The 27382-nt window shown below is 43.2% G+C and overlaps 1 protein-coding gene across 3 annotated transcripts in view; it reads right to left on the reverse strand.

Annotated features, from left to right (window-relative positions):
• Positions 1-27382, reverse strand: part of badb (BCL2 associated agonist of cell death b) — a 32755-nt gene that overhangs the window by 4759 nt on the left and 614 nt on the right. For all 3 annotated transcript variants that reach the window (XM_084314536.1, XM_084314538.1, XM_084314537.1), the window contains exons 2-3: positions 20705-20839; positions 2951-3159 (exon numbers count right to left, since the gene is read on the reverse strand). In XM_084314536.1, coding sequence (XP_084170662.1) covers positions 2951-3159; positions 20705-20831 — 336 coding nt within the window. In that variant the 5' untranslated portion in view covers positions 20832-20839. The remainder of the gene's footprint in view (positions 1-2950; positions 3160-20704; positions 20840-27382) is intronic.

Consider the following 27382-nt stretch of genomic DNA (forward strand, 5'->3'; position numbering starts at 1 on the left):
TGAATAACACTATGCTAACATTGACCAGCCACTGAGCTCATTCAATACCTTCTTGAGATCAAGTGTACAAAGGATCTAAGCAAATGAATAAAGGGCAAATGATTTACGGGTTTTTTGTAGATACAGTACTGAATTTTGCCATCCGGACACATGCAATTTGAAATAGAATATCAGGCCTATAAATGACCTTATTATGGCCCAACTTTCCTCTTTCCAATGGCAGTTAAATCTGGATTTAGTACCACCATAAGCACAGTTACTTTTGTATAATGTCCATAGCTCCGCCATTTTTTTCTAGTTTGTTTCTAGACGTTCACAGAAAGGTAAAGAAACAATATACGTTGTATTTTATGGCAATAATGGTGAGGTTTGTTCGACCCGTGAGATAAAAAAAAAATCACGATTTTCACGTCAAGTTTCATTTTTTCACGTCAAGCGGCTGCAGTTTTGACTGTGGCTGGTGTGAGCTGGGTAGTGTAGTTTTATGAAATGTCTACATCCATCGAAATCCCTGGGTCTCCGCATTCTTAGGACTACAACGATTTCATGGCGGCGGCATGTCCTTGCGTCTTAACACATTCCCGCCCAAGCACGGAGATCTCCGTGTTTCGATTGCACCCGTTGTGGACAGAGGCACGGATATATCCGTGGGAAGTTGTTATTGCTTTTATTCCATTTTAATAACCTATTCAAGGTCGCCGAGCGGCACTGCAGATTTACCCTACTCTATGAATTCGAGAAGGTGCAATACCGGCCAGATCCTCTTAGGGGCGCTATCGCGATAATTAGGGATGCACGAGATATCAGCAATTATGACGTCATCCCGATAAACCCGATAACGTTATTGATAGCTCCGATAATATATAATACATTTTTTGGTTAAAAGAAATCCGGTGTGGGTGGATTTGGATGAAGGGCGCTTGTTTTTATTATAGCCTCCTCCCGTTTTGCCAGTACTGTGGTACGACTGACAGCGTGTGGTTTAGGAACAGGGAGTTTTTCACAAATCCAGCGCTCCCTTTCTTGGCTGTGACGTAGTCACGTTACATTCGGAGGCAGACAGTCGATCTGCCAATTACGTCCCACCGCTTGCACCCACCTCTTCTTACCACCAATCAGAAGCTCTCGTTCGTTTATTTACCTCCGGATTGTCGGCCATTATTCTACTCGGAGCTCAGGCTAATAACGTTAGCTCCCCGCCAGCCACATTGACAAGTACCAGGGCTTATACATTACTGGCAAATGTCTTGTTGCACTTGTGGCAACGAGCGTTGTCAGCATCGACTTTAGTAAAATAGACCCAGACTTTTGAACGTTTCGTTCTGTCCGCCATGATGAGAGCAGAGCTGTCTGTACTCGGCAGCACCCGTGTGTGTGTGTGTGTGAGTGAGTGTGTGTGTGAGCACAGCCCGCTCCTCGCGCAGGCAGAGACACCGAGGCAGGAGAGATATAGAAAACGGCCAACAAGATTAGTTTGCGATGTTTAAATTCCTAAAAAAAAAAACTCCATAATTTCTCGAGTACCGATAGCAGTACAGATGACGTCGGAGCTTATAAATACTAAAAAAAAAAAAAAAAAGATTGATCAAAAAAATATATATACATTTAAAAAAAATATTATAATACAATAAATATCGGTTATCGGCTTGAGGAGCATAAAGTTATCGGTATCGGTGTCAAAAAATCAATATCGTGCATCCCTAGCGATAATGCAGTGTGCCCTGTGGCTGAACGGATCAGTTTTTTATTTTTTTTTTTTTTTTTTTTCAATTGGGTAGCAGGATTCTGGATGTGCAGCATGTAGCTTGGATTACATTTCGGATCGCAGATTTCACCATGCAATAAGGGGATTTATCATCAGCCAATGGACATATCGATCTACCAGATGGCGATCGATAACGGGGAAATGCTCGGGGGGGGGGGGGGGGGGGGGGGATCAGCCCGGACCACGGTAAGATCTTTTTCACGTAAATTACAGCCCGATCGGGCATTGTTTTGATAGCCATCCAGGCGATCGGTCTATGTGGCTAGTTAGACGAACACGGTTATTGGTAATCAATAATAATAAACGACGTCCCCCACCCCCCCTTTCATGCATCATATGCAGTTTGAGTTATTTCTGTAGCATCTGTAAAACGGAAATGCCATTGGATATAACGTTAGCAGCTATTAGCCCCATATCTAGCCTTCCAGAAAATATACTAGTCCCAAATCCCGTATAAGGCTTATATTCACAGCGCTATAAAATGAGAACCTATTGATGACATTTTTTTTTCTTTAAGGCATTTTGAAGGGACGGTTTATGGACTCAATTGACAATGAGAATGGACAGATAGCAATACTATAAAGTATAGATTTAGCTCTACAAACAGCCCCACGTCTGTTTACATTCCCCGGTCCTCTTGACATTAATTAGACTCACCCCAATGGCCCCGAAGGTGTTAATCATCTGGTTTCCGGTGCAATGCGCAGAGATTTTTATAAGCTCATATTTCACTAATAACACTTAAAATCATTGGTAAACAAACGTAGTGCTGAAAATATACACGTTGACTGCTGTTTTGATAGGGTTAGGGTCTTTACTCTTGGCTACATTTAAAAAAAGAAACACAACATCACTTAATACGGACTGTATTGATCTATTTGTGACATGACATTTTTTTTAAGAGGTTAAGGGTCATAGGGCAAATGTTGGTTCCGATAGTTAATTGACCTATCTCAAACCATGCCCTCAGGGAAGAAACAGTTGTGATTGGAGGATCAAGAAAAGAGGGTAGGGTTTGAGAGTTCAATTATGCGCTCTCTCATCCATCCACCCATCTTCTCATTGCCTCTTTCAATCATCCCAAATACCCATTCATTTATCCTTCCATCCAACATCCTCTCTTTCAATTGTATCTTCTTCATCCATCCATCCATCCATCCATCCATCCATCCATACCTCGCTCACCCCTTTGTCCAGCCAGGAGTCGAACTCATCGCTCATCCTCCGGAGCTGCCGGCCATACTTCTTGGCCGCCCAGAGGGCGGGGGGAGCGGACTGGGACCTGCCCCGGAAAGGAGCTCCGTCGGCGGCCTCCTCCCCGTCGGCCTGAAGCAACTCATCTCTGGAGGCGCTGTGGACCTGGGACTCAGAGTTCAGCCTCACGCGACCACACGCTACATGGGGAGAGAGAAGAAGAGCGAGCTGAGATGTAGACCTGGGACTCGGAGTTCAGCCTCACGTGACCACACGCTACATGGGGAGAGAGAAGAAGAGCGAGCTGAGATGTAGACCTGAGACTCAGAGTTCAGCCTCACGTGACCACACGCTACATGGTGAGAGAGAAGAAGAGCGAGCTGAGATGTAGACCTGAGACTCAGAGTTCAGCCTCACGCGACCACACCCTACATGGGGAGAGAGAAGAAGAGCGAGCTGAGATGTAGACCTGAGACTCAGAGTTCAGCCTCACGTGACCACACGCTACATGGTGAGAGAGAAGAAAAGAGAGCTGAGATGAAGTTCCTTCTTGCTCGGTTAAAGGGGTATTTTGCTGATAACTTTTACCTGGATCTCTTGTTAGGAGGACATGAGATGGTCAGACATAAAACGCACCAACGCGTTCCGTGTCTCGAGAGCATCAGCCAACCCGACCTCTATGATGATGCCGTTTCCTCCACTGTTACTTCAACTCTCAAGTTGGGCTTCAGCTACAGTTGAAAATTGTTGAGGAAATAGTGTCTACAGTTCACTAAAGGTCTGCTGTCCGCTGGGTGACGTCATCCGACGGCGTTCCTCAGGGGGACGATGTGGCACAGAACGTGTTGGTAAGTTTTACAACCAATTATCACATGTCCTCCTCACAACACAATGGTTGGATTCAGGTAAAAAATTGGCAAAATGCGACAAAGCTCATCCCGGTCCAATTTCAAACAACTCTGTGGACCAATACAAATCCCATTCACGCAGCACTCTGAGGCTGGCAGAATTCAATCGTGTATTATGGTGAGACCGAGATTTACTGTTGGTGACTAATTGCACATCTGCAGCAACGGCTGCAATATAACTGGATACATTAGCATATAAATTGTAACAATCAAACATCCACACTAGAAATACATTTATTAAAAATTAGCAATTAAATAAAAACTGGTGATTGTAATCAAATGATAGGTGATTATCATGAAGTGATGACACTGCTATAGTCTGTAACTGTCAAGAAGATCTACAGGACATGATGAATAAGCTGAATGTCGAATGCAAAAACTATGGAATGTCGCTAAACACAAAGAAAACTAAAGTAATGATCATTGAAAAAACACCAGGAACTGTTTTGTAAAATACAGGTGGATGGAGAAAAACTTGAACAAGTGAAGGAGTACATGTACCTTGGAAGCCGGATCAGTGAAGGTGGAAGAGCTAACATGGACATTAAAAAACCCTTAGAAGTCAACGGGGCCTATTGCTCCCGTGGGCGGAGAACAAAAGAATTCGAATCTCTCACAAATGCTCAGGAAGTCCCGTTTTTCAAAAATCTGTAAAAATAGCACAAATACAATTTCGAGTGCATAATAGTGTAATCTATATGTATCCTTACTTGCTAAACATAATACGACTTGTAAATATGTTTAATTCTTGCTCAATTGTATAGTTCTAAATATCCCTGTATTCCCCCGAAACTACAACGCGTCACGTACATGCACGCGCGCACACACACACAGCGCATAGGTGTTAATCACTGAGTGATCTAATATGCATATTCTTCAGTGCGAGAGGGGGGGGGGGGTTGTGTTTCTCACTGTCTGTCGTTGATAATAATAGTCCTGCAGTTCGCAGTTCATTCATTCACGGTGATGACAGCTCTCTAGTCTAGAGTAGAGAGGTGGCCTGTTACTGTTCCATGATTTTCATTCGGCGCTTCAGCTCACCTCGCAGAGCAGCGGTCCCGCGCTACTGCGGTCCGTTTTTGACGAGTTCGAATCCCATCAAAAAAAAAATTTTAACGTGATTTTTTTTTTTACACATGTATTCTTTCGCCGGTTAAGGTTAGGCATGGTTAAGGTTAAGGTTCTAGAATGTTCGATTATGATATCATACTTAGTGATGCACCGATGTGAAAATTGTGGCCGATACCGATAACCGATATTAATATTGCTGTTCTGGCCGATACCGATATTTACCGATGTCGATATCTCTGTATAGAAAACACTTTATGATAATCAAATAAAGAGCTATTTTCCAAAACGCATACTTTTTTTTTACTTTTGTAACTTATTTTCAGAAATGACTGATATTTTGAAACTATTTAAGGCCAAAACATGTAAAAAGAAGAAAAAAAAGATTAAAAAAAAAAAAAAAAAAAAATTTAAATGTGTTTTTTTTTTTTTTTTTTTTTTTAATATCGGCCCTATCTTGATATCGGACCGATACCGATGTGTAAAAAAACGGCCATATCGGCCGATATTATATCGGCGGCCGATATATCGTGCATCACTAATCATACTGTGACATACTCCTCCTGTAGTGTGAAAAAACATGCATTTTCATAAATATTACGATCAAATCTATTTTGTACTTGATGATACATTTGAAATTGGTTTGGTTATGATCATGTTATTAGTGTGTGTGTGTGTGTGTGTGTGTCAAAAACTAATTAATAATATAATTATTATAAATGTATCTCTCTCTCTCTCTATTACTATACTATTATATATCTATATATGAATGAATGAATGAATGAATGAATAAATGAAAACTTTATTAACAGATTGCAGAATGGGTACAGTACAGTACAGCTCAATACATACAATTGTTAAGGGGATGCAGACCAGAGAAAGACTTTCGTCTTGTTTACATCAGGGTCCCCCATTTTCAATTCATCGTAACATATATGACATACATGACATACAGATAGACAGTACTGCTACATCTATACATTTATGACATACACACAGCGCATAGGTGTTAATCACTGAGTGATCTAATATGCATATTCTTCAGCGCGAGAGGGGGGGGGGGGTTGTGTTTCTCACTGTCTGTCGTTGATAATAATAGTCCTGCAGTTCATTCATTCACGGTGATGACAGCTCTCTAGTCTAGAGTAGAGAGGTGGCCTGTTACTGTTCCATGATTTTCATTCGGCGCTTCAGCTCACCTGGCAGAGCAGCGGTTCTGCGCTCCTGCGGTCCGTTCTTGACGAGTTCGAATCCCATTCAATCTTTTTTTTAAACGTGATTTTTTTTTTTACACGTGTACTGATACAATAGTGCATATTCAGAGAGAGATATAGGGAGAGGCAGCGTCGAGACGAAACTTGTGTCGAGTCTGCTTCTATGTGCAACAGAAACTCCTGTCTCTCCCTGTCTCTAGTTCAAAGTCCTATACTGAAAAGGTGTTAGGATTTTACCAGAATGTTTGATAGGACATTGATTGAAAACTATCGTCTCAAATTTGACAATTGATGGCTTATTTTGAAGGTATGAATCTGTAATTTTATATTATGTAACAAAAAAAAGGGGGGAAATTCTCAGGAGGAGGAGCTATTTAGGTTAGACTTCTAAGGGTTAAGAGAAGAACCGGAATTGCAAAGGGCGCATTCGGGAACCATAAAGAATTATTGAGAAGAAACATAAGTTGGAAAACGAAGACCAGGATTTTGGAAACGTATGTTATGTCAGTCTTTTCATACGGAGCAGAAGCATGGACGCTGAATGAAGAGGCAAAGAGGATGATAGACTATTTTGAAATGTGGACGCTGAGGAAGATGCTGAAGATAACATGGAAGGATAAGATCAAGAATGAGGAGGTACTGAGAAGAGCGCATATGCAAGGAGGACAGCTGCTGGAGAGGTTGAAAAAGAGAAAGATGGAGTTGTGCGGGCATGTTCCGAGAGGATCCAGCGGGGAGATGTTCAAGAAGGTGGTGATGGGGAAGGTGGATGGAAAGAGAGGAAGTGGAAGACCAAGAAGAGGATGGGTAGACGACGTCTGTGATTGGAGCGGAGTGAGAGGCGGAGTCACAGAGTTGGAGAGAAGAAGTGGGGACAGAATGGGTTGGAGAGTGATAGGCAACCTTCGGAAGGAAGAAGCCACCTAATGATGATGATGATGATGATGATGATAGGCCCACCACAAATAGATTTCCCAAACCGATGACAATATCACATTAATGTCAATGTCTTTGTCTTGCATAATTACACAGTCCTTTCCACTGGTCTAACTGTGCGTGTATACTACACATCCCAGCTTGACACCACCATAAATAACCTGTGGGGAATACTGGAACACCATGAGTAAAGAATATATATGAATAAAGAATATATAGTAAAGATTAAAGAATATAATAAATACAAAAATATAAATATTGAGAGGCGACCGGAGGAGATGGCAGCTGTGCGAGAGGCCGGAGATGACCACCGCAGCACCGGAGAGAAACACCGCAGCCAGGCACCGCGGAGACCGCAGATCAATCACCGCTGATCGTCGTCTACGACACGCAGTTCATCCACGCCTAGAACGGGGGAAGCCACCGCAGGAGAGACACTGAGCTGAGATGGAGTGATGGTGGGGCCGGCCGGCGAGAGGTGGAGAGGACAGTCTGAGACACTGGGAAGGCAGCGGACCGGAGGAGGCACGTTTGTCTAGGGGACCGCACCCTGGAACGGGGACCAACCTCAGGAGGTCAGCCCTTGCCCTCCAGAAGACGGGGCCGACCCAGGTGGGCGGTGCACTGTGACAGAGGGAAGGTAGCGGCCCTGATGGACGTTGTGTGTGCCTGAGTAAGGGGGGTCCAACAGGGTTACTGTATCTTCTGTTAGGTTGCCAGAATTGTGTTTCTCTCTTTCTTCTCTCTCTCTCTCCCGCTTTCCCCCCTCCCTCTATCTCTCTCTCTGCTCTCCTGATGTTGATTATCCCGTCTGGTATTGGATGTGATGCATGTAATGAGGTGACAATCGACGGATACAGATCAATGAACTGTGTGTTGACGTTTTATTTAACGTCAAAAGGGGGAATTGATAGATTTGTTCATTGATGATGTCTGGTAATATCTTATATCTAAAGGCCCCAATGTATAATATTCCTGATGGGGCCTGGAGCAGTGGCTCTGTGTGTCTGTGCTCTCCTCCTCCCTGAATATGACCTGATGACCTCTGGCTGAAGGCCCCTTCCACACACAGGGCCGGCTCCCTCCTCACACACGTGCACACGCACACACACTCACGTACACACGCGCACACCCAGCTGTCACGCCCCTTTGAGTTATGGAGATGTTGTTCAAGAATAGGGGTCTTCTACATCTGGAAGCAATTAGCCCCCCTTCTTCTGACCAAGCACACACACACACACACACAAACCACACAAACACCCATACATACACACACAGAGACATACACACACCCCCCTCCCCTTTCTCAAGAGTGTATAAATGTAATATGGACATTCTGCCTCTTTTGTCTACTGGTGATGTGCCCGCGCGGGGTGACTGACTGTCTTCTTCTCTGATGAATAAAAGCTCCGTTTGAGAAATACTCTGTCTTCCGCTTCGTCTTTCGGCCGACTGGTCCACAACTAAATCAATTAAGAACTCACGACCAGGGATAGGCTAATCCCTAACAGGAGGATATCAGTACATAGGGGGAGAATTTACCATATTCACATGGTGGCCATTTTTGCTCTTATGTCATGCTCGGATTGGGATTCCTTTCCACCCTGTTCCACATTTTGCTCTTACTGTATATTATGCTCAGGTTGGGATTCCTTTCTACCATGTTCATCATTCCTTGGAATCCCAACCCAAGCATGACATAAGAGCACAACTGCAGCTGTGTGAATAATGGTCAATGGTGAGAGAGACTCAACAGTTACCATCAGACTGTTTTCATAGGAATAAACCTATATGAGTCATAAACGATGTCTATAATAAGATGAAGTGTTGAATAAACTGAGAAAGAGAGGGAAGGAGGAAGCAGAGGAGAAATTTAGTTTTCCCTAGGAATTCCGCCTCAAAGTCTATAGTTAAGAGAGATGTATTGGATTCTTTGTGCTAAAAGAGGAGTGGATCAGTGATGCACCGATGTGAAAATTGTGGCCGATACCGATAACCGATATTAATATTGCTGTTCTGGCCGATACCGATATTTACCGATGTCGATATCTCTGTATAGAAAACACTTTTTTATGATAATCAAATAAAGAGCTATTTTCCAAAACGCATTTTCTTTTTACTTTTGTAACTTATTTTCAGAAATGACTGATATTTTGAAACCATTTAAGGGCAAAACATGTAAGAAAAAAAAATTATTTAAATTTTTTTATATCGGCCCCATCTTGATATCGGACAGATACCGTAAAAAAAACTGCCATATCGGCCGATATTATATCGGCGGCCGATATATCGTGCATCACTAGTGCATCCTCTCTCAGATCCACCCAGACAACAACAAGCCTCTTCTTTATTGATTGTTGACAACTGGAACAGAGAAACAGCGGGTGAGCATCCCCCCACCGCCCACTGCAACAGTGTTTATTAATTTCTTTGTTTGTCTGTTCCCGGCTTCTATAAATAAATGTGTGCATAAAACATCCCCATCTTCTCCTATTATCCCATTTCATCCCAACATGCTTTGGGATAGAGTGATGAGAATGAAAATGAGAAGGTTCCGTCAGAACTGGTAGGATGAGAAGGTGTTCACATGTTCCGTCAGAACTGGTAGGATGAGAAGGTGTTCTCATGTTCCGTCAGAACTGGTAGGATGAGAAGGTGTTCTCATGTTCCGTGAGAACTGGTAGGATCAGAAGGTGTTCTCATGTTCCGTCAGAACTGGTAGGATGAGAAGGTGTTCTCATGTTCCGTCAGAACTGGTAGGATGAGAAGGTGTTCATGTTCCGTCAGAACTGGTAGGATGAGAAGGTGTTCTCATGTTCCGTCAGAACTGGTAGGATGAGAAGGTGTTCTCATGTTCCGTCAGAACTGGTAGGATGAGAAGGTGTTCTCATGTTCCGTTAAAACTGGTAATACAATTGGTAATAAACTGTGAGCCTGCAACATTTCACCCATGCTTTTCAGTTCACACATGCATTGCACCCAGATATTATGGGCGTGATTGAACAGTCTCCGCCTCCCTCGCTCTAGTTTCAAGTAGGGAATACACCGATTAGGCGAGTCAATATATGGTTTAACCCCAAAAAAATGTATACAAAAGGTTTTTCAATGGATTCTGGTAGTATTGGGCGTGCTAAATAACATACTAAAAGTCGACCAAAATCGACCCCTCCGAAAGCCGTCATTTCCAAGATGGCGTCCCAGATGGCGCCTGGGCGATTAAAATGGCTATATCTCAAATTAAGAACATGGTGCAAAGGATTTCTCAACTGATTCTGGTACCTCTGGGCATGCTCACTAACATACTAAAAATCTAGGAAAATACACCTTCCAGAAAGGCTTCATTTTCAAGATGGCGTCCAAAATTGCGGCTGGCCAAGCTTAAAATGGCTATATATATGTCAATATAAAAATTATATAAATGATTTTGTCATTTGATTCTGGTACCCCAAGTACCCCTAGACATACTTAGGAACATACTAAAGTTTTAGGGAAATACACCTTCCGAAGAGGCTTAATTTTCAAAATGGTGTCCAAAATGACGACTGGGAGCTTAGAATGCCTGTATCTCAAATGGGAAAACATTTCTAAAGGATTTATAAACTGATTCTGGCACCTCTATACATTAATAACGAGCAAAATATCTAGCTAAATATATCTGCTAGGAATGCATCATTTGCATCATCAAAATGGCTGCCTGTAGCTTATTTTGGCTAAAATTAAAATTGGTTATTATATTCAACCTAGAAAGCTGGCTTTGGTGTTGAACACAAAATAAATGACCCACTTATTGTGGTCTTTAGGCCTACTCATCATCATCTTCAGGATCCTCTGGGAGAAACTTGTTATGTGGATTGTCACATTCATGAAGTTGACATGGTCCACAGACAGTAGTACAAGGTAGTCCATATTTTCTGCATGAGCAGCGAAGTGTCTTGCAGGCAGTGGTACAGTTACAATGAATGACCTTCAAGAGACTGTCTGGAGCAGCATTCATTGTTGACATGAGTGGGACAAATCTATTGTTAACATGTAATCTCTTTGCCTGTATACTACTGGCAATACGGTAGTCTAGGTTGCCCTCTGGAGGCTGTGAAACGCATGCGCAGTTAGTCTGTGTCGACCACGAGCATGAGGTCCACTGTTCGTTAATGGCTCTGTATTGGTGTTTGCAAGTTGATCAAATAAACCAAGTTAACAGAAGATAAACGTTGTGTTTATTTATAGTAGACTAACATTGGTAGCAGAGGATGGTTAGCAGAAGATGGCTACTGCTAACTACAAAGTTCCACCGAAGTTCGACGAGTCTCGACCATACGAGTGTTGGAAAAATGAGATCGCCATTTGGAAGCTGGTTACTGAACTTGATAAGAAGAAACAAGCCCTCGCCGTTGTCCTGGGGCTGGAAGGAAGGGCAAGGGACATCGCTATGGAAATACCAGCTTTGGACTTGAACACCAACAATGGTATGGACACGCTGCTAGCAAAACTAGATGGCATATTTCTCAAAGAAGAGAGAGACCGCGCATACGATGCATACTCTTTTTTTGACTGTATCAAAAAGGAGAGCTCCGCGTCCATGGCGGACTATGTGATTGACTTTGAACAACGTTACAACCGAATGAAAAGGTACGACATGACTCTCCCTGACGCCGTGTTAGCTTTTAAACTTTTAGACACGGCTTGTCTAGACGAGAAAAATAGACAAATGGCGCCGACTGCGTGTACAGATTTAACGTTTGCGGCAATGAAGTCCGCCCTGAAGAGGATCTTTGGGGGGAGAGTGCACGGCGGCACATCAAACGGAATACACGTTAACGATGAAGCGTTATTCACGGAACAACGCTCACAAGGAAGATTCAGACGCAGCAGTTTGGACAAGTTGGACAACAAAGGCAACCGTCACAGGGTACCAACCCACTGGATAGGTTCGGTAAGAGATCAAAATGTGCTATATGTCAGAGCACGTTCCATTGGGCTAAAGACTGTCCTCACAAGAGTAGTGAGCAAGTGAAGCTAACTGACGATCGAACAAGGGTAGAGGAATGTGACATCACACTGCTTACTGCTGTACTGTCTGAAACAGAGGTATTCCTAACTGAGTCCTTAGGGACTGCTATCATTGACACTGCATGTACCCGCACAGTGTGTGGAGAAAAATGGTTGGACAGCTTCGTCGCTGATCTCAGTCAAAGTCAAGTGAACCAGATGGTAAAAAGTGAAACTCCAAGCTCCAGACCATTCCGGTTTGGAGATGGAAATATAGTGCATTCTTCCAGAACACTGAAACTGCCTGCCAAAATAGGACTGACAAAATGTCGAGTGGAAACTGAAGTAGTCAAAGCTGATATCCCACTACTTTTGAGTAAGACATCACTGAAAAGGGCAGGAACCATCTTGGACATGGAGAATGATAGCGCTGTGATGTTTAAACAGAATATCCCTCTTGAACTCACCAGTTCAGGACACTACTGTATAGATATCAGAGACAAGGACACAGGAATGAACCAAATTGAGATTAAGGATGAGGTCCTTAGTCACAGAAAACAGCCAGGATGAAGATGAGGTCCTTACAGTCACAGAAAACAGCCAGGATGAAGATGAGGTCCTTACAGTCACAGAAAATATGACCTCAAATGATAAACACAAAGTTCTCCTGAAACTACACAAACAGTTTGGTCACGCCTCTGCAGAAAGACTACAGCGACTCCTCCGTAGTTCGGGAAATAAAGACAAAGATTGTGACACTATTTTACAACAAATAGTACAGGAATGTGACATATGCCAGAGGTACAGCAAGACCAAGCCGAAGCCTGCTGTGGGCTTGCCTCTGGCTTCAGAGTACAATGAAACGGTGGCAGTGGACCTGCACGAGTTGGAACCAAGTTTATGGTATCTCCACGTCATTGACCAGTTTACATGTTTCAGCGCTGGAAGCATTGTGAAAACAAAGAACTCCTCTGTGATAGTGAACTCTCTTCTTCATACATGGATCAGCGTTCATGGCCCGCCACGGAGACTTTACAGTGACAATGGAGGAGAATTCAACAATGCGGAGTTCCGTGACATGGCAGAGAACTTTAACATTGAGACAAAAACCACGGCAAGATACAGCCCCTGGAGCAATGGGCTACTGGAGAGACATAATCAGACCCTCACCGACATCATCCTGAAGGTCAGACGGGAAAATGGATGTGACTGGCAAACAGCCCTGGACATGGCTAAGAACAGTATGCTCAATGTGCACGGCTACAGTCCTCATCAACTGGTGTTTGGCCAGAACCCCAACCTACCTTCTGTACTGGTTGATAAACCACCTGCGCTAGAAGGTACCACGATGAGTGCTAGAGTAGGAGAACACATTTCAGCTTTGCATGCCTCTAGAAAAGCATTTACTGAAGCAGAGTGCTCAGAAAGGATAAGACGAGCACTACGTAAGCAGCTCAGACCCACAGATGAGAAATATGAGATGGGTGACAAGGTGTATTACAAACGAGCTGAATGCACTGAGTGGAAAGGACCAGGGATAGTTATTGGTCAGGATGGGGCTGTTGTTTTTGTGAGGCATGGTGGTTGCTTAGTGAGAGTGCATCACTCTAGGCTTTCTAAGGTGAACACAAAGGTTAGTGAAGAGCACATGGTACAAACTGATGCTGACACAGAAGCAGGAAGTGAGCAAGGTATAAACAATGCAACTGGTAGTTTAGACAGTGAGCAAAATACAGAGAATGAACATGAACAACAAGAAGCCAGTACAAGTGAAGCGATCGATCCACCAAACACTTTGAGTGGTGTAACTCTAACTGAAATGGAGCATAGGCCTAATGCCCATAATAATCCTGCCCCTTCTGCAGGTGTGAGTTTAAAAACAGGACAGACGGTAACATATATGAACAGAGGTGACAACACTCTACTTAAGGCAAGAGTCTTAGGGAGATCTGGCAAGGCTACGGGGAAATATAAAACCTGGTATAACATGCAACATCTAGACAATGATGGTAGTGATGGGCAAAAGGAAGCAGTTGATATCTCACAGGTTGATAATCTCAACATTCAAACAGAAGACAGAGAAGCTGATGTACTTGTAACCAAAGACATTTCATTTGATGCAGCTAAACAGGAAGAAATAAAGAGCTGGCACAATAATAATGTATTTGAGGAAGTTGAAGATGCAGGGCAGAAATGCATTTCCACCAGATGGGTTTGTAGTCTTAAAGACACTCCCAAGGGTATCGTGCCTAAAGCCCGACTGGTTGCCAGAGGTTTTGAAGAGCGGAATATTCAAGAGTTACCGAAAGATTCCCCCACATGTGCCACAGATTCACTTAGACTTATGTTATCAGTGATATGTCAAAACCAGTGGGAAGTCCATCAAATCTGCATTCTTGCAGGGTATTGAGCTATCCAGGGATATTTATATCCGCCCCCCTCTAGAGGCAGGATGTCAACATGTTGTATGGAAACTAAAGAAATGTGTATATGGTCTTGCAGATGCATCACTATATTGGTACAACAACGTGAAGGAGATCATGCTGAGTACTGGTGGTAGAGTCTCACAGGTGGATCCGGCAGTCTTTTACTGGCTGGATGAGCAATGTAAGGTCACTGGGGTGCTTGCATGCCATGTCAGATGGGGTAGACAATGCAATTTTTCTAGCCACACTATTTTCTGAGCTCACTACTGGAAATGCTGGACTGAATACACTCCCTGTAATCTGTGTGACCGATAATCACTCTGTTCGATGCGCTCAAGTCCACGAAACAAGTCACAGAAAAGAGACTCAGGTTGGAAATCAGTAGCATTAAGGAGCTCATTCAGAACAAGCGCATCAGGCAGGTGCGTTGGTCAGACACAAAATCTCAGCTCGCTGACTGTCTCACAAAAAAGGGAGCTTCGGCTCTTGTGCTCTTAAAAGCACTCGGTGAAGGACAATGGGATCTGGGTTAAAGTGTTTGTTTGAAATGGAACATTGAAAACATTTTTGTTTATGTATTTGTTTCTAAAAATGTTTCCCAAATTTATGTTGAATACTCAGGGAATTTAAACATTTTTGTTTTAAGTCACTGTGTGATTGTTTTATGATTCATGCAAGGTAATGTTATTTTTGTTTTGTTTATTTCTTTAAAAAGATAGAATGAGAATGTTAACATGTAATCTCTTTGCCTGTATACTACTGGCAATACGGTAGTCTAGGTTGCCCTCTGGAGGCTGTGAAACGCATGCGCAGTTAGTCTGTGTCGACCACGAGCATGAGGTCCACTGTTCGTTAATGGCTCTGTATTGGTGTTTGCAAGTTGATCAAATAAACCAAGTTAACAGAAGATAAACGTTGTGTTTATTTATAGTAGACTAACATCTATTGTCCTGCAGTTTCCAGCCCCAGTCTAGAGCATCTATACCATCATCTGTTCCCATCCAGACCATGACCTGGTAGTATGCTCTACGACAGTGGAATTTGGTAGCAGATTCAGTTGGTGGTAGACGTTCAGGCGTTACCGTTGATGAAGCTGAGACAACCTTCTTGCTGAAAATGTTATATCTCATTTTTGCAAGAGAATCTGTGCACTTTCCACCAAAAAAGACAGCCATTGCTTGGCACCCAAGGTCATCGATCACATCTGTTGTCTGGTTTGGTACAGTGAATGCATTGGCACAAGCCTGAAGGACAGGATCCCCTTTTACACGTTTTTGGAATGCTGTCTTTTTGCCAACTCCGAAGATCCGGGAAGTTGTGTCACAGCCAGTCACAGCATGGATGAACAGCAACTGAGAACACACATCCTGTCCGAGTACTTCTTTCAAATGGTTTATGGCGTACACTTTAAAACTGCCATCAGCTTTCGACTTGTCTGATCTGAAATAAAGGCCCTTGCTATCTCTCTGTGCATAGTAAAGAAGTAAGACGAGGAGATCAGTATCTTCTCCAATCAGCGTCGTGGTGTGAAGAAGAGATGATCCCACTGCGGCCCTTACTATGTCTAGTATAGTATCAGCATCTCCAAGTGAATTGACCACAGTGCAATCCCGTTCTTTCAGTTCATCACTTATCATGTGGATCAGTTTCTGTTTATTCAGATCTCTTGACAGGAACTCCTCCTTCTTACCTGAGAACTCTGTCTCAGCAGTGAAGTTGACAATGGGATGAATATTGTTTCCTCTTCTTTGATGTGTGTTGTCTTTAATGGATGGCCCATCCTCATAGCCATCAAACACAATGGTTGTAGCTGAGCCATAATGTTGGATGGTGAAGTCTGCATATGACTGTGCAATTTTACCATAGCTTTGTCCGTGCTTCCATTGTATTCGGTGAAGGAGTGAACCACCATCAAGAACATAATGCTCCGTTTCTGGTACAGAATCTAGGATTGCATCACTTGCATGATCACAGATCGCGTGCGCTAGTTGTGGTTTATCAGCTTTGCGGAAGATGTTTCCGGCTTCAAAGAGGGCAGGAGGCAAAGGACTGAGTTCGTAACGCATAACCTCCTCCAATGACAGCTCTCCAGTTTGGGAGACAATAAGGAAACCTTGAAAAAGAAGTGCAGAATCAATGATTAGATCAGGAGCAACCTTGATAGACGATTTTTGTCCAAGGGTTATGGCTTTATCCTTTCTACTAAATGAAAATGTGAATGCCGGCTGTCCGATCATTTTGTGCATGATGTTGCGTCCAACAGAGTCATAATCATGCACGTTCACTCCATCCTCAGCGACAACACCTGTAACAACATTCCTTAAAGAAGAGTCTGGAGAGAAAGGTGAACATATAGCAAGTTTTGAAGTGATCTTCTCCAGGTCAGCAGCATCCCTTTTCATCCTTGCCTCTGTTGAATCCTTGTGCTGTTCTGATGTTGTGTATGTCTGGTTTGAGAACTCCTGCATTGCGGTGTTATACTCTGATGTTATGCCCTTTGACATTGTCCAAAGGGATCTCTGATTGTCGGTCATTCCACTTCCATGTGTCATCCCTCCTGTAGTCTTCAATGACCTCATCAATGTTGTTTCGATTACAAGATCTGAGCTGAGGCCTGCCCATGATTGGCTGCTGCGACGGATAACATGAAAACCCTTTTCAAATTGTCTGAAGACATCTGGGTGGTTGATGTGAAGCCGACTCATCTCTTGGACATAAAAGTGTGCCGATTTCAAGTAATTGTAATGCCCAGCCGCAGCGAATATCGGCATGCATTCAGAAACAGCGCGTAGGTGCAAAAGCCAGGAACCTGTGCGATCTGCTGTTATCAGTGACCTAGCAACTTCTAACATGTGTTGGTAATTTAGCCACAACTGACTAGTTTTGGATCTAGCACACAGTTCCATCTTCCTTTTTCCCAGCTCTTCATTTATTGTAATGAGGGTCTCTGATGTGAACACTGTTTCCAATGGCATTTCACCCTTAACTATTGAGGTATACATTGCTTCAGACTGTTCAACCATTGCTGCAAATTCATGACTATCATCTACCATTTCTGATATTATCATGCGGTTAAGACATTTGTCAACCAGAAGATGGCCACGGAATGCTCTCTGAACTGATTTGCCTGTCATCATATGGGCTACTGAGTTCTCCCCATAGACTACCCCTAGAATGTCCTTAAGTCCTGTACCGTCCATCAGTGTACCAATTGCTCCTAGCAAATTCATAAATGTGTGAAATCCTCCTAGGAGCAGGACAAAGGACTTGAGGTGACTGCACTGTGGTGAATCTAGGATTATCTCTGCTGCTTTCCAATATAGGGGTTGGTCAAATGTAACTACTGGGGCAAGGTGGTGTTTGGATGCCAGACCACAAATGAACTCCAGTGTTGACAGAATGCATGTTTTGTCTCCGGAGTACATGTCTATCATTGGTAAGTATCTCACTGAAGACTGCCCTGGATGTTCATCTCCCTTATGAATAATGTGCATCATCCCCTGCCAACCAGGTGCAGGCTGTTTGAAATTGAACGATAACTCCCAAAGCAGATCAACCATCTTGTTACATTCTGCGAGTCTTGGAAGTTCTTTAAATGTGGTGTTTGGCAAAGTGATAATCTATTATCACAACTTTTGACCTCTGCACAAGATTCAGTTCATTAATTCTGAACCTCGGAATCCTTTGGTCTGTCTTCTGTCCTGGTGTCAAGGCAGCTATCATGCCCATCCCATGAAATGTCCCTTTCCCATCAATTGTTAGAATATTATGATCTACATTGTCTGCAGCAAATAAGACGGTCATGTTCAACACATCAATATCCTTACCAAGCATGTTTGGTGCAGTGAAAATGATGCCTTTCCGGAAGGTGTATTTTCCTAGATTTTTAGTATGTTCACAAGCATGTCTAGAGGTACCAGAATCAAGTGAAAAATCATAGTTATATATTTTTTTCTATCGAGATATATAGCCATTTTAAGCTTGGTCTGCCGCCATTTTGGACGCCATCTTGAAAATTAAGCCTTTCTGGAAGGTGTATTTTCCTAGATTTTTAGTATGTTAGTGAACATGCCCAGAGGTACCAGAATCAGTTGAGAAATCCTTTGCACCATATTCTCAATTTGAGATATAGCCATTATAATATCTCCACCGCCATCTGGGACGCCATCTTGGAAATGGCGGCTTTCGGTGGGGTCGATTTTGGTCGACTTTTAGTATGTTATTTAGCACGCCCAATACTATAGGAATCCATCTAAAAACCTTTTGTATAAATTTTTTTTGGGTTAAGTGCTTTTTTTTCATAGATTGACTCGCCTAGATAGGGATATTGATATCGGGCCAAACACCAGGCTGAAACAGGGTATAGGTTCCAGAACAATTTTCCCAATACTAAAACCGTATACATATCAAACACAAAACAAAGCCACTTAATTTTCTGCATTTTTGACATAGAAAGATGTTGTGTCTCTATTAATGGAGACAATTGATTATATCTAGTCAGATCGGTGCTCTGCATCGCACATCACTTCATACCGGTCTGAATATGAGTTTCATAATCAGCACACATATTTTACATTACATTCAAACATTATGGTGATGAACCATGGAGTTACAATAGAAGAACCCTACCAAAAACACACCTCCTGGTCGTGCTAACATATACGCTTGAAGAAATGTTTCTCTCACTCTCTTTCTGCACTTGTACTTCCTTATTTATGTTCAGAAGCTCACCACTTCCCATAGTGCTTTTCTGGTCCAACGTGCTCACTGCTCATACATTTTGTCTTTGTTAGCGCAATCAGGAGCTAGATTTAAGCTAGAGTTATCACCATACCAGTATGGTCTTTTAACCCAACCCTAACCAGGAGCTAGATTTAAGCTAGAGTTATCACCATACCAGTATGGTCTTTTAACCCAACCCTAACCAGGAGCTAGATTTAAGCTAGAGTTATCACCATACCAGTATGGTCTTTTAACCTAACCCTAACCAGGAGCTAGATTTAAGCTAGAGTTATCACCATACCAGTATGGTCTTTTAACCCAACCCTAACCAGGAGCTAGATTTAAGCTAGAGTTATCACCATACCAGTATGGTCTTTTAACCTAACCCTAACCAGGAGCTAGATTTAAGCTAGAGTTATCACCATACCAGTATGGTCTTTTAACCTAACCCTAACCAGGAGCTAGATTTAAGCTAGAGTTATCGCCATACTAGTATGGTCTTTTAACCTAACCCTAACCAGGAGCTAGATTTAAGCTAGAGTTATCACCATACCAGTATGGTCTTTTAACCTAACCCTAACCAGGAGCTAGATTTAAGCTAGAGTTATCACCATACCAGTATGGTCTTTTAACCTAACCCTAACCAGGAGCTAGATTTAAGCTAGAGTTATCACCATACCAGTATGGTCTTTTAACCCAACCCTAACCAGGAGCTAGATTTAAGCTAGAGTTATCACCATACCAGTATGGTCTTTTAACCTAACCCTAACCAGGAGCTAGATTTAAGCTAGAGTTATCACCATACCAGTATGGTCTTTTAACCTAACCCTAACCAGGAGCTAGATTTAAGCTAGAGTTATCACCATACCAGTATGGTCTTTTAACCTAACCCTAACCAGGAGCTAGATTTAAGCTAGAGTTATCACCATACTAGTATGGTCTTTTAACCTAACCCTAACCAGGAGCTAGATTTAAGCTAGGTGTATCACCATACCAGTATGGTCTTTTAACCCAACCCTAACCAGGAGCTAGATTTAAGATAGGTGCATCACCATACCAGTATGGTCTTTTAACCCAACCCTAACCAGGAGCTAGATTTAAGATAGGTGTATCACCATAACAGGAGCTACATTTAAACTAGGTTTAATCCCAAATCTCCCAAATCAGGAGATAGATGTAACCTAGGTGTATCGCCATACCGGTATGCTAGTGTGACCAGGAGCTAGATTTAAGATGGGTTTAACCTAACCCTAATCAGGAGCTAGATTTAAGCTAGGTTTAACCTAACCCTAATCAGGAGCTAGATTTAAGATGGGTTTAACCTAACCCTAACCAGGGGCCAGATCTAAGCATCAGTAGGTGTATCACCACATAGAGAACACCAGGATGGTCCTTTAAAGATCAGGACTCGGGACCTTTATCAGCAGCGAAGAAGCGGTCATCTGTGCATCACCTAGTCTTCAAGCCAACGACAAGGTCTCTTACCCATCACTCTCAGCTCAGGCACTGGAAAGTTAGTCTCCTGCCAGCCAGATGATTGGTCGGTCTCCGACTCCCCTACGTCCTCGGAGGGCTCTGATTCGCTGTCCGAAATAGTGAACTTGGCGGCCATCGTGACATCTGGAGAGGATGACAGAGGGTTTGGTGAGATCATGCAGTTGTGTAGTTGTGATAGTATATGGAGCACACACAACTTTTTTTCTCTGGCCATTTTGAAGGAATACGGCAACATTAACCCATTCAGTGCCAACCACGAGATTAGTCGGGTTAACTCGCCATGCGTTGAGTGCCAAGACCCAAGAAAACTCGGGTTTTAATCGTTATTTGTTTTATTAGCAATATCCATTCATTTTTCATCCATCCAGCCTGACGTTATCATTGGGAATGGGTCTGAGCTCGAAAAGGGCAAATACTGCCGCCTATCGTCTCCTGGATGGTATTGCACATCATTGGATTGGATTGGATGGGACTGTGCATCAGAGAAAAACTCCGGTCCGGGGTTTTCCCATCTCGGGCAAGCAGTATCCGTTACCACATTCACTGGGGAGGCTCGGAGCAGCTTTCGATTATGTGTTTTGGTGCTATAACGTCGGATCAATAAACGCGATCAATATTTGGAATGGCGATCAGGAATTGGATTAATCTTTTTGCAGAACATCTGATCTGAGGTAAGGAGTCGGACTCTATGTTACCAGTCTTGGGGTAATCAGATGTTCCTATCACCGCCATCGCAGCGTGTGTGTGTGCGTAACGTTAGCCGTATCCACGACATGGATAATAGATTTTTCAACCCGCTTCTCTAGCGTGCATAAGTACACATATATTATCGATAATCTAGCGTTTATTTGAAAACGATTAATAAATCAGCCGAAAAATGACAACGTGTTTTGTGTATTCCAGTAAAGGGCTATTATCGAGGATTTCTCTGGAATTCTCCAAAACTATACTCGTATTCAAAACTGTATAAAACGGAAATGTACCAATGAAAAAACAATCCGTTTCATACATGTTGACTGCAAGCAAGTCAATGATAAGCGAGGGGTGTTTTAGACCCATAGCCATAATATAGTTTAGGCGTTCGCAAATTTCCCCGACCTCCCATTGATTTCCTTACCGGCACGCTAGCCCTAATATGGTCAAAGGGGCGTGGCTCTGAATGAGTTAAGCAAGCTAGCCTAGCTTAGCACAAATTAATGGAAGCAGATATGGACCACTATGTGCCAGGGTTGTAGTACTCAAGTCCAAATCCTGGACTGATTTTCAGGACTCGTGACTCGACTTGAGCACTGATGACTCGGACTCATTCCAAGGTGCAGACGAGGACTCGAGGACTTGTTCATTGATAAATAAATATTTTTTTCGTAATAGGATTAGGCCTTAATGATTTGGCATAATATATTGATGGCTATATTAATACTGTAACATTATTTAATTTTGTGCAAGGGCAGACACGTGCGGATTCACATCGATACTCTTGTGTTCAGTACTTAAGATGCCTAACACCGGTTCCTGACAGGCAGCGAGCGAGCGAACTGGAGACGTGATCTCGCACAACACTGTCCTGATATGACGCAGCGCGTGTCCGAGTGTGTCCGTGTGTGTGTGTGTTACCTGGTACCTGGAAGCACAGGGGCAAAGCAGCCTGTGATTCTCGACCAATAAAAAGTGTTTAGGGGCGGGACTCGGCCGCGTAATTCGCTCAACTAGAGACACAGCGAGTGAATAATTGAGGGGTGAACGACATCGCCGCTCAGTTCGCTGTCGCTCGCGGCAGGTCAGGATAGTCTGATTGAAACGAATAGATTTTAATCACTTTTTCTCACTCGCGTCGCTCTATGTCAGAAAGGGGTGTAAGGAGAGATTTTACATCAAATTCCAGCAAGAGCACTGCTAGATGTTTGATACAAACTATTGAAGAGAAGACCGGGACAACCTCACTCTTCAACAGACATCTGTGGAGTGGACTCAACCTTGATGACTTGGACTCGGACTAGGGTAATCGGGACTCAGCTCAGGCTCTTCTTTGGTGACTCAGACTTGGACTCTGGAGACTCGACTCGGACTTGAGATTTAGTGACTCGACTACAACACTGCTATGTGCATAATAATTATGTGCCAAGTTAGGCTAGCTTGCTGCAGGGTAGCTTTCTACTGAATGCACAGAGGGGATTGGTATTTGGTATCTAATCTATCTTGTAGTCCGACTCTGGAAAAGTGCATTTTCCCATATTGTTGCTGTGTTCCTTTAAGGTACTTACTAGGCCTGCCACGATAACACATTTTGCTGGGCGATTAATTGCCCCCGAAAATATCGCGATAGGCGATATTATTGCGACCGGTTAGAGAATTTTTTTTGAGAAATTTATTTCCCAAAACTTTTATTTTGAAGCCCACCGCTCCGTCTTTTCCGGTTTTAGACTTTTATTTTGAAGCCCACCGACCGGACCGGAAGTATTGTTGCGATTATCCTAAGCAGAACATATGAGCCGACAACATGTCTCGTCCGGTTGTTTTTGAGCTAATAACAAATGTTGAGATTGTTGGTGAACAACTAACTTTAGGTTAGTTTTAACGTTAGCTACTAACGTTAGATGCAGCTACTACAGGCAATCAACGATGAGGAGGAAGCGTCAAAGCAGTATATAATAGAATAGCTGTGGTGCGTAGGCACTGCAGCACGACTCGAAACTACCGGAGTGTTATAATAAATTAATTCGTGTTTAACTTGTCCCCGTGTCCAGTCCTTTGACCAGCCCCACCCGTTCATTGTAAACAATGATGCATGTAATTGTATTAACGTTATTCTGTGTTGTACTTGTAGCTATGCTATACGTTGTATTTCGTTTGTTAGCTAATGTTGTTAGCATGGAATGAGAATCAAAGCTCTATCTTTCATCTTTATTTAGCAGTCCAGTTTCTCCGGGCAGTAGCGAGTAACTACTTGGGTCTAAAAATAGCTAACGTTACACTACAAATAATGCTACTTGGTTAAAAGGAGCCACACTATTGAGAAATGTAGTTAAGCTGTGGCGTTGCCCCACGGGGCTCCCGTGCTGTACTCTAGTAACGTCAGCGACCCGCCTCCCAACACGGACAGTGACTGACAAGCGGCACTGGTTCCGCCTCATTAAAACAAACGCGCAAATAGCAATTAATCGCGCCCGTCAAAATCATTGCATTCATTTTAATTATCGCAGCAATTAATCGATTTATTGCTTATCGCGGCAGGCCTAGTACTTACCCTCCCCAACTACCACGATAACACTGGTTAGAGTAACTACTACTGTAGTGTCTGCATGTGTCTGTATACACTCGAGTGTGAAAGGAGGAGGTAAGGTTGGGTTTGTTTGTGTGTGCACAATAAATCAGTGATATAGAGCTCTTTGCAGCTCACTTGGTCAATCATCAACCTCACACTTGACTTATCTTGAGAGGTAGATAGAAATGCTTGAAGAAGCTGTTCATCGAGAATTGAATCTGCTCTCTCTCTCAATTGACATGAAAAGTGCAGCATATAGCCTGCTCTCTCGACAAGTCTGGCTCTGCCTTTGTGAATAATTACACACAGGGACCGAAACTAAAGCCTGCCGCCCGCCAGGGGCGGTCTGTTTTTACCTTTGGCGCATGACACTTAGAGGGCTGCCCGCCGTGTGGCGTGTAGACGTGTAGTTCATAAGCAGGCCCCTAAAAATATTTGTATGCGAACGGTAAAAATCAATTACGCGCACGCTGTGCGAATACAGATTATAGCCTCTCTCGTCTTTTTTTTCCTCCGCTGCGAGATCGTTAAAAAACTACAAGTCCCACATTGCACTCAAGCCAACGGTCCAATCACAGTAGAGTGAAGTGACTGGTTTCATGGGAAATAAAGCAAATGACCAATCGGAAGCTCTCATTTTTCTTGTTTACTTCCTGAAACTCCGCGATCAGGGCTCTCGTTTTCCGAGACACCAACTTATTATAGTCTCTCTTACCAATAGCAATAGATTTTAGAACACCTAGATTTATCGATAGCAATAGTAATATAACGTTAATGCAACAAAACGAATGCCTTGCTTTGTTAATCATAACGTTGATGCAGTAGCGTATGTCGGTGTGTTGGCTGTAACGGACATGACAATAACATAACGTGTACACATTAAAATTGCGATAATCTATTCTAACATTTTCAAATCGATGCAGTTGAATTTCCCCCTTAGGATCGATGCATTGTTACACCCCTACACCAAAGTCACTGGCCCACTGTGTATCTGTGTGTATAATAACTTGGCTAGCGTTATCAACAGCAGAGGTGGGCAATGGGTCCAGCTGCAGCACCGGAGTGCAAGCGATGTGATGTAATTGGCAGACTCGACTGTCAATCAATGGTCTACCTGACACGCAAACTCAAACAATGTTTCTGTACTGGAGGTGTGATTGATTGATTGATTGAAAACTTTATTAACAGATTGCAGAATGGGTACAATACAGTACAGCTCAATACACACAATTGTTAAGGGGATGCAGACCAGAGAAAGACTTTCGTCTTGTTTACATCAGGGTCCCCCATTTCAATTAATCAGGAAAGTGTACAGTAGGAAAGTGTACAGTATTTCAATAGGCAACCCTGAAAGGATTATTTTTCTAGAAGAGCAACACAGCCAAAACAGACAGTGGAGCTGTTTGCAGATAGCAAGCATTTTGACTTATTGCGTGGTGGCGATGTCTCGCAGATAATACAACTACAAGTATGATTATATAATATATATTTTTTTATTTAAAAAGAAATTGTATATATAAAATATATATTGGCAGGTAAGAAATATGCTTGGCGGGTAGACTCTTCCCATCTACCCGCCACTGGCCGGTGAGTCAAAAAGTTAATTTCGCTCCCTGATTACACATCTCTCTCAGTCTCACTCACACACAGATGAATGATGTTAAAGTGACGTTAGGGCTACATAGATTCCTGGCTAATAAGTATTACGTCTTTTACAAACAATTCGCCCTCTTATCATCATGCTGTGTGGCTGTAATCACACATGACAGCATCCCAGTGGGGACTCTCCCTCTCTCTCTCCCTCCCTCCCCCCTCTCCCTCCTCCACGCCCAGTGGGGACTCTCCCTCTCTCCCTCCCTCCCTCTCTCCCCCTCTCTCTCTCCCCCCCTCTCTCTCCCTCCTCCACGCCCAGTACTGTTCCTAATTTATGCAAATGACATGTCGTCAGCTTGTGACTGCAACTTGTTCCTGTTTGCGGACGACTCAGCCCTGCTGGTCTCTGACAAGAACAAGTTACAGGTTGAAAAAACCCTCAGCTCGGAACTAGGTAAAATCTGCATATGGCTCGCCGACAACAAACTATCATTACACATGGGCAAAACAGAGTCCATTCTCTTCGGTTCAAATAACAAACTCAGCAAGACCGACGGCTTCTCAGTTACAGTGGGTGACAATATTGTCACAAGGAAAGATGAAATTACCTACCTGGGTTCCATCCTAGAGGCTAATCTTTCCTGTGACAAAATGGCATCCAATGTAATAAAAAAAGTAAATCAACAAACTCGATTCTTGTACCGGATCTCCTCTCTGGTAAACAAGAATACCCTGAAGACTCTGGCAGGAGCACTCATTCAAGGGTACTACGACTATGCTTGCACCTCATGGTACCAAAGCACCTCAAAGGCACTAAAAACCAAATTACAAACATCTCAAAACAAACTAGTCAGACTACTGCTTGACCTGACTCCTAGAACCCACCTCACCCCTGCACACTTTGCCAACCTAGGATGGCTTAGAGTAGACGACAGAGTACAGCAACTTGCAATGGGCCTGGTCTACAAGATACACTACACGACCAAGGTACCCATGTACATGTCAAAATACTTCCCAAAGGTCAGTGAATACCACGATCACAACACCAGAGGGAGCTCCACAAATCATGTTAAACCCAGATTCGGCTCAAACAAGGGACTAAACACGTTTCGCAATTATGCCACAACAATGTGGAACGCCCTACCCAAAGCTGTAAATGAATGTGAATCACTACCCACCTTCAAAAACACTCTCAAAGAACACCTACGGGAGACTGCAATTCAAAACTGGCCCCTACAAATGTCCTAACCCAGTTGTAAAATAAAGACCAAGCATGGCTTTGTCAGTATTCCAATGTACCCAACCCCCCCCCCCCCAGTGTACAGCCCCACCCAACCCCACCCCACCTACCCAACCTCCTCCAATGAACAGTTTCTATGTCAAATGTAGGTCAGTATTCCAATGTACAGTGTGTCCCCCCCCCCTCCAATGTACAGCCCAACCCCACCTACCCAACCTCCCCCAATGCACAGTTTCTATGTCAAATGTATATACACTCTTTTTCTGGATTTTTTTAGTATCACAAACAGTACTGTATTTGAAAATCTGGTATGTCATAAATGTATAGATGTAGCAGTACTGTCTATCTGTATGTCGTGTGTGTCATATGATGAATTGAAAATGGAGGACCCTGATGGAAACAAGACGAAAGTCTTTCTCAGGTCTGCATCCTCTTAGCAATTGTATGTATTGAGCTGTACTGTACTGTACCCATTCTGCAATCTGTTAATAAACTTTTCAATCAATCAATCAATGGGACTCTCCCTCTCTCCCCCTCCCTCCCTCTCTCCCCCTCTCTCTCCCTCCCTCTC

Source organism: Notolepis coatsorum (assembly GCF_963971535.1).
Source record: "Notolepis coatsorum genome assembly, chromosome: 1".
Lineage (NCBI taxonomy): Eukaryota > Metazoa > Chordata > Actinopteri > Aulopiformes > Paralepididae > Notolepis > Notolepis coatsorum.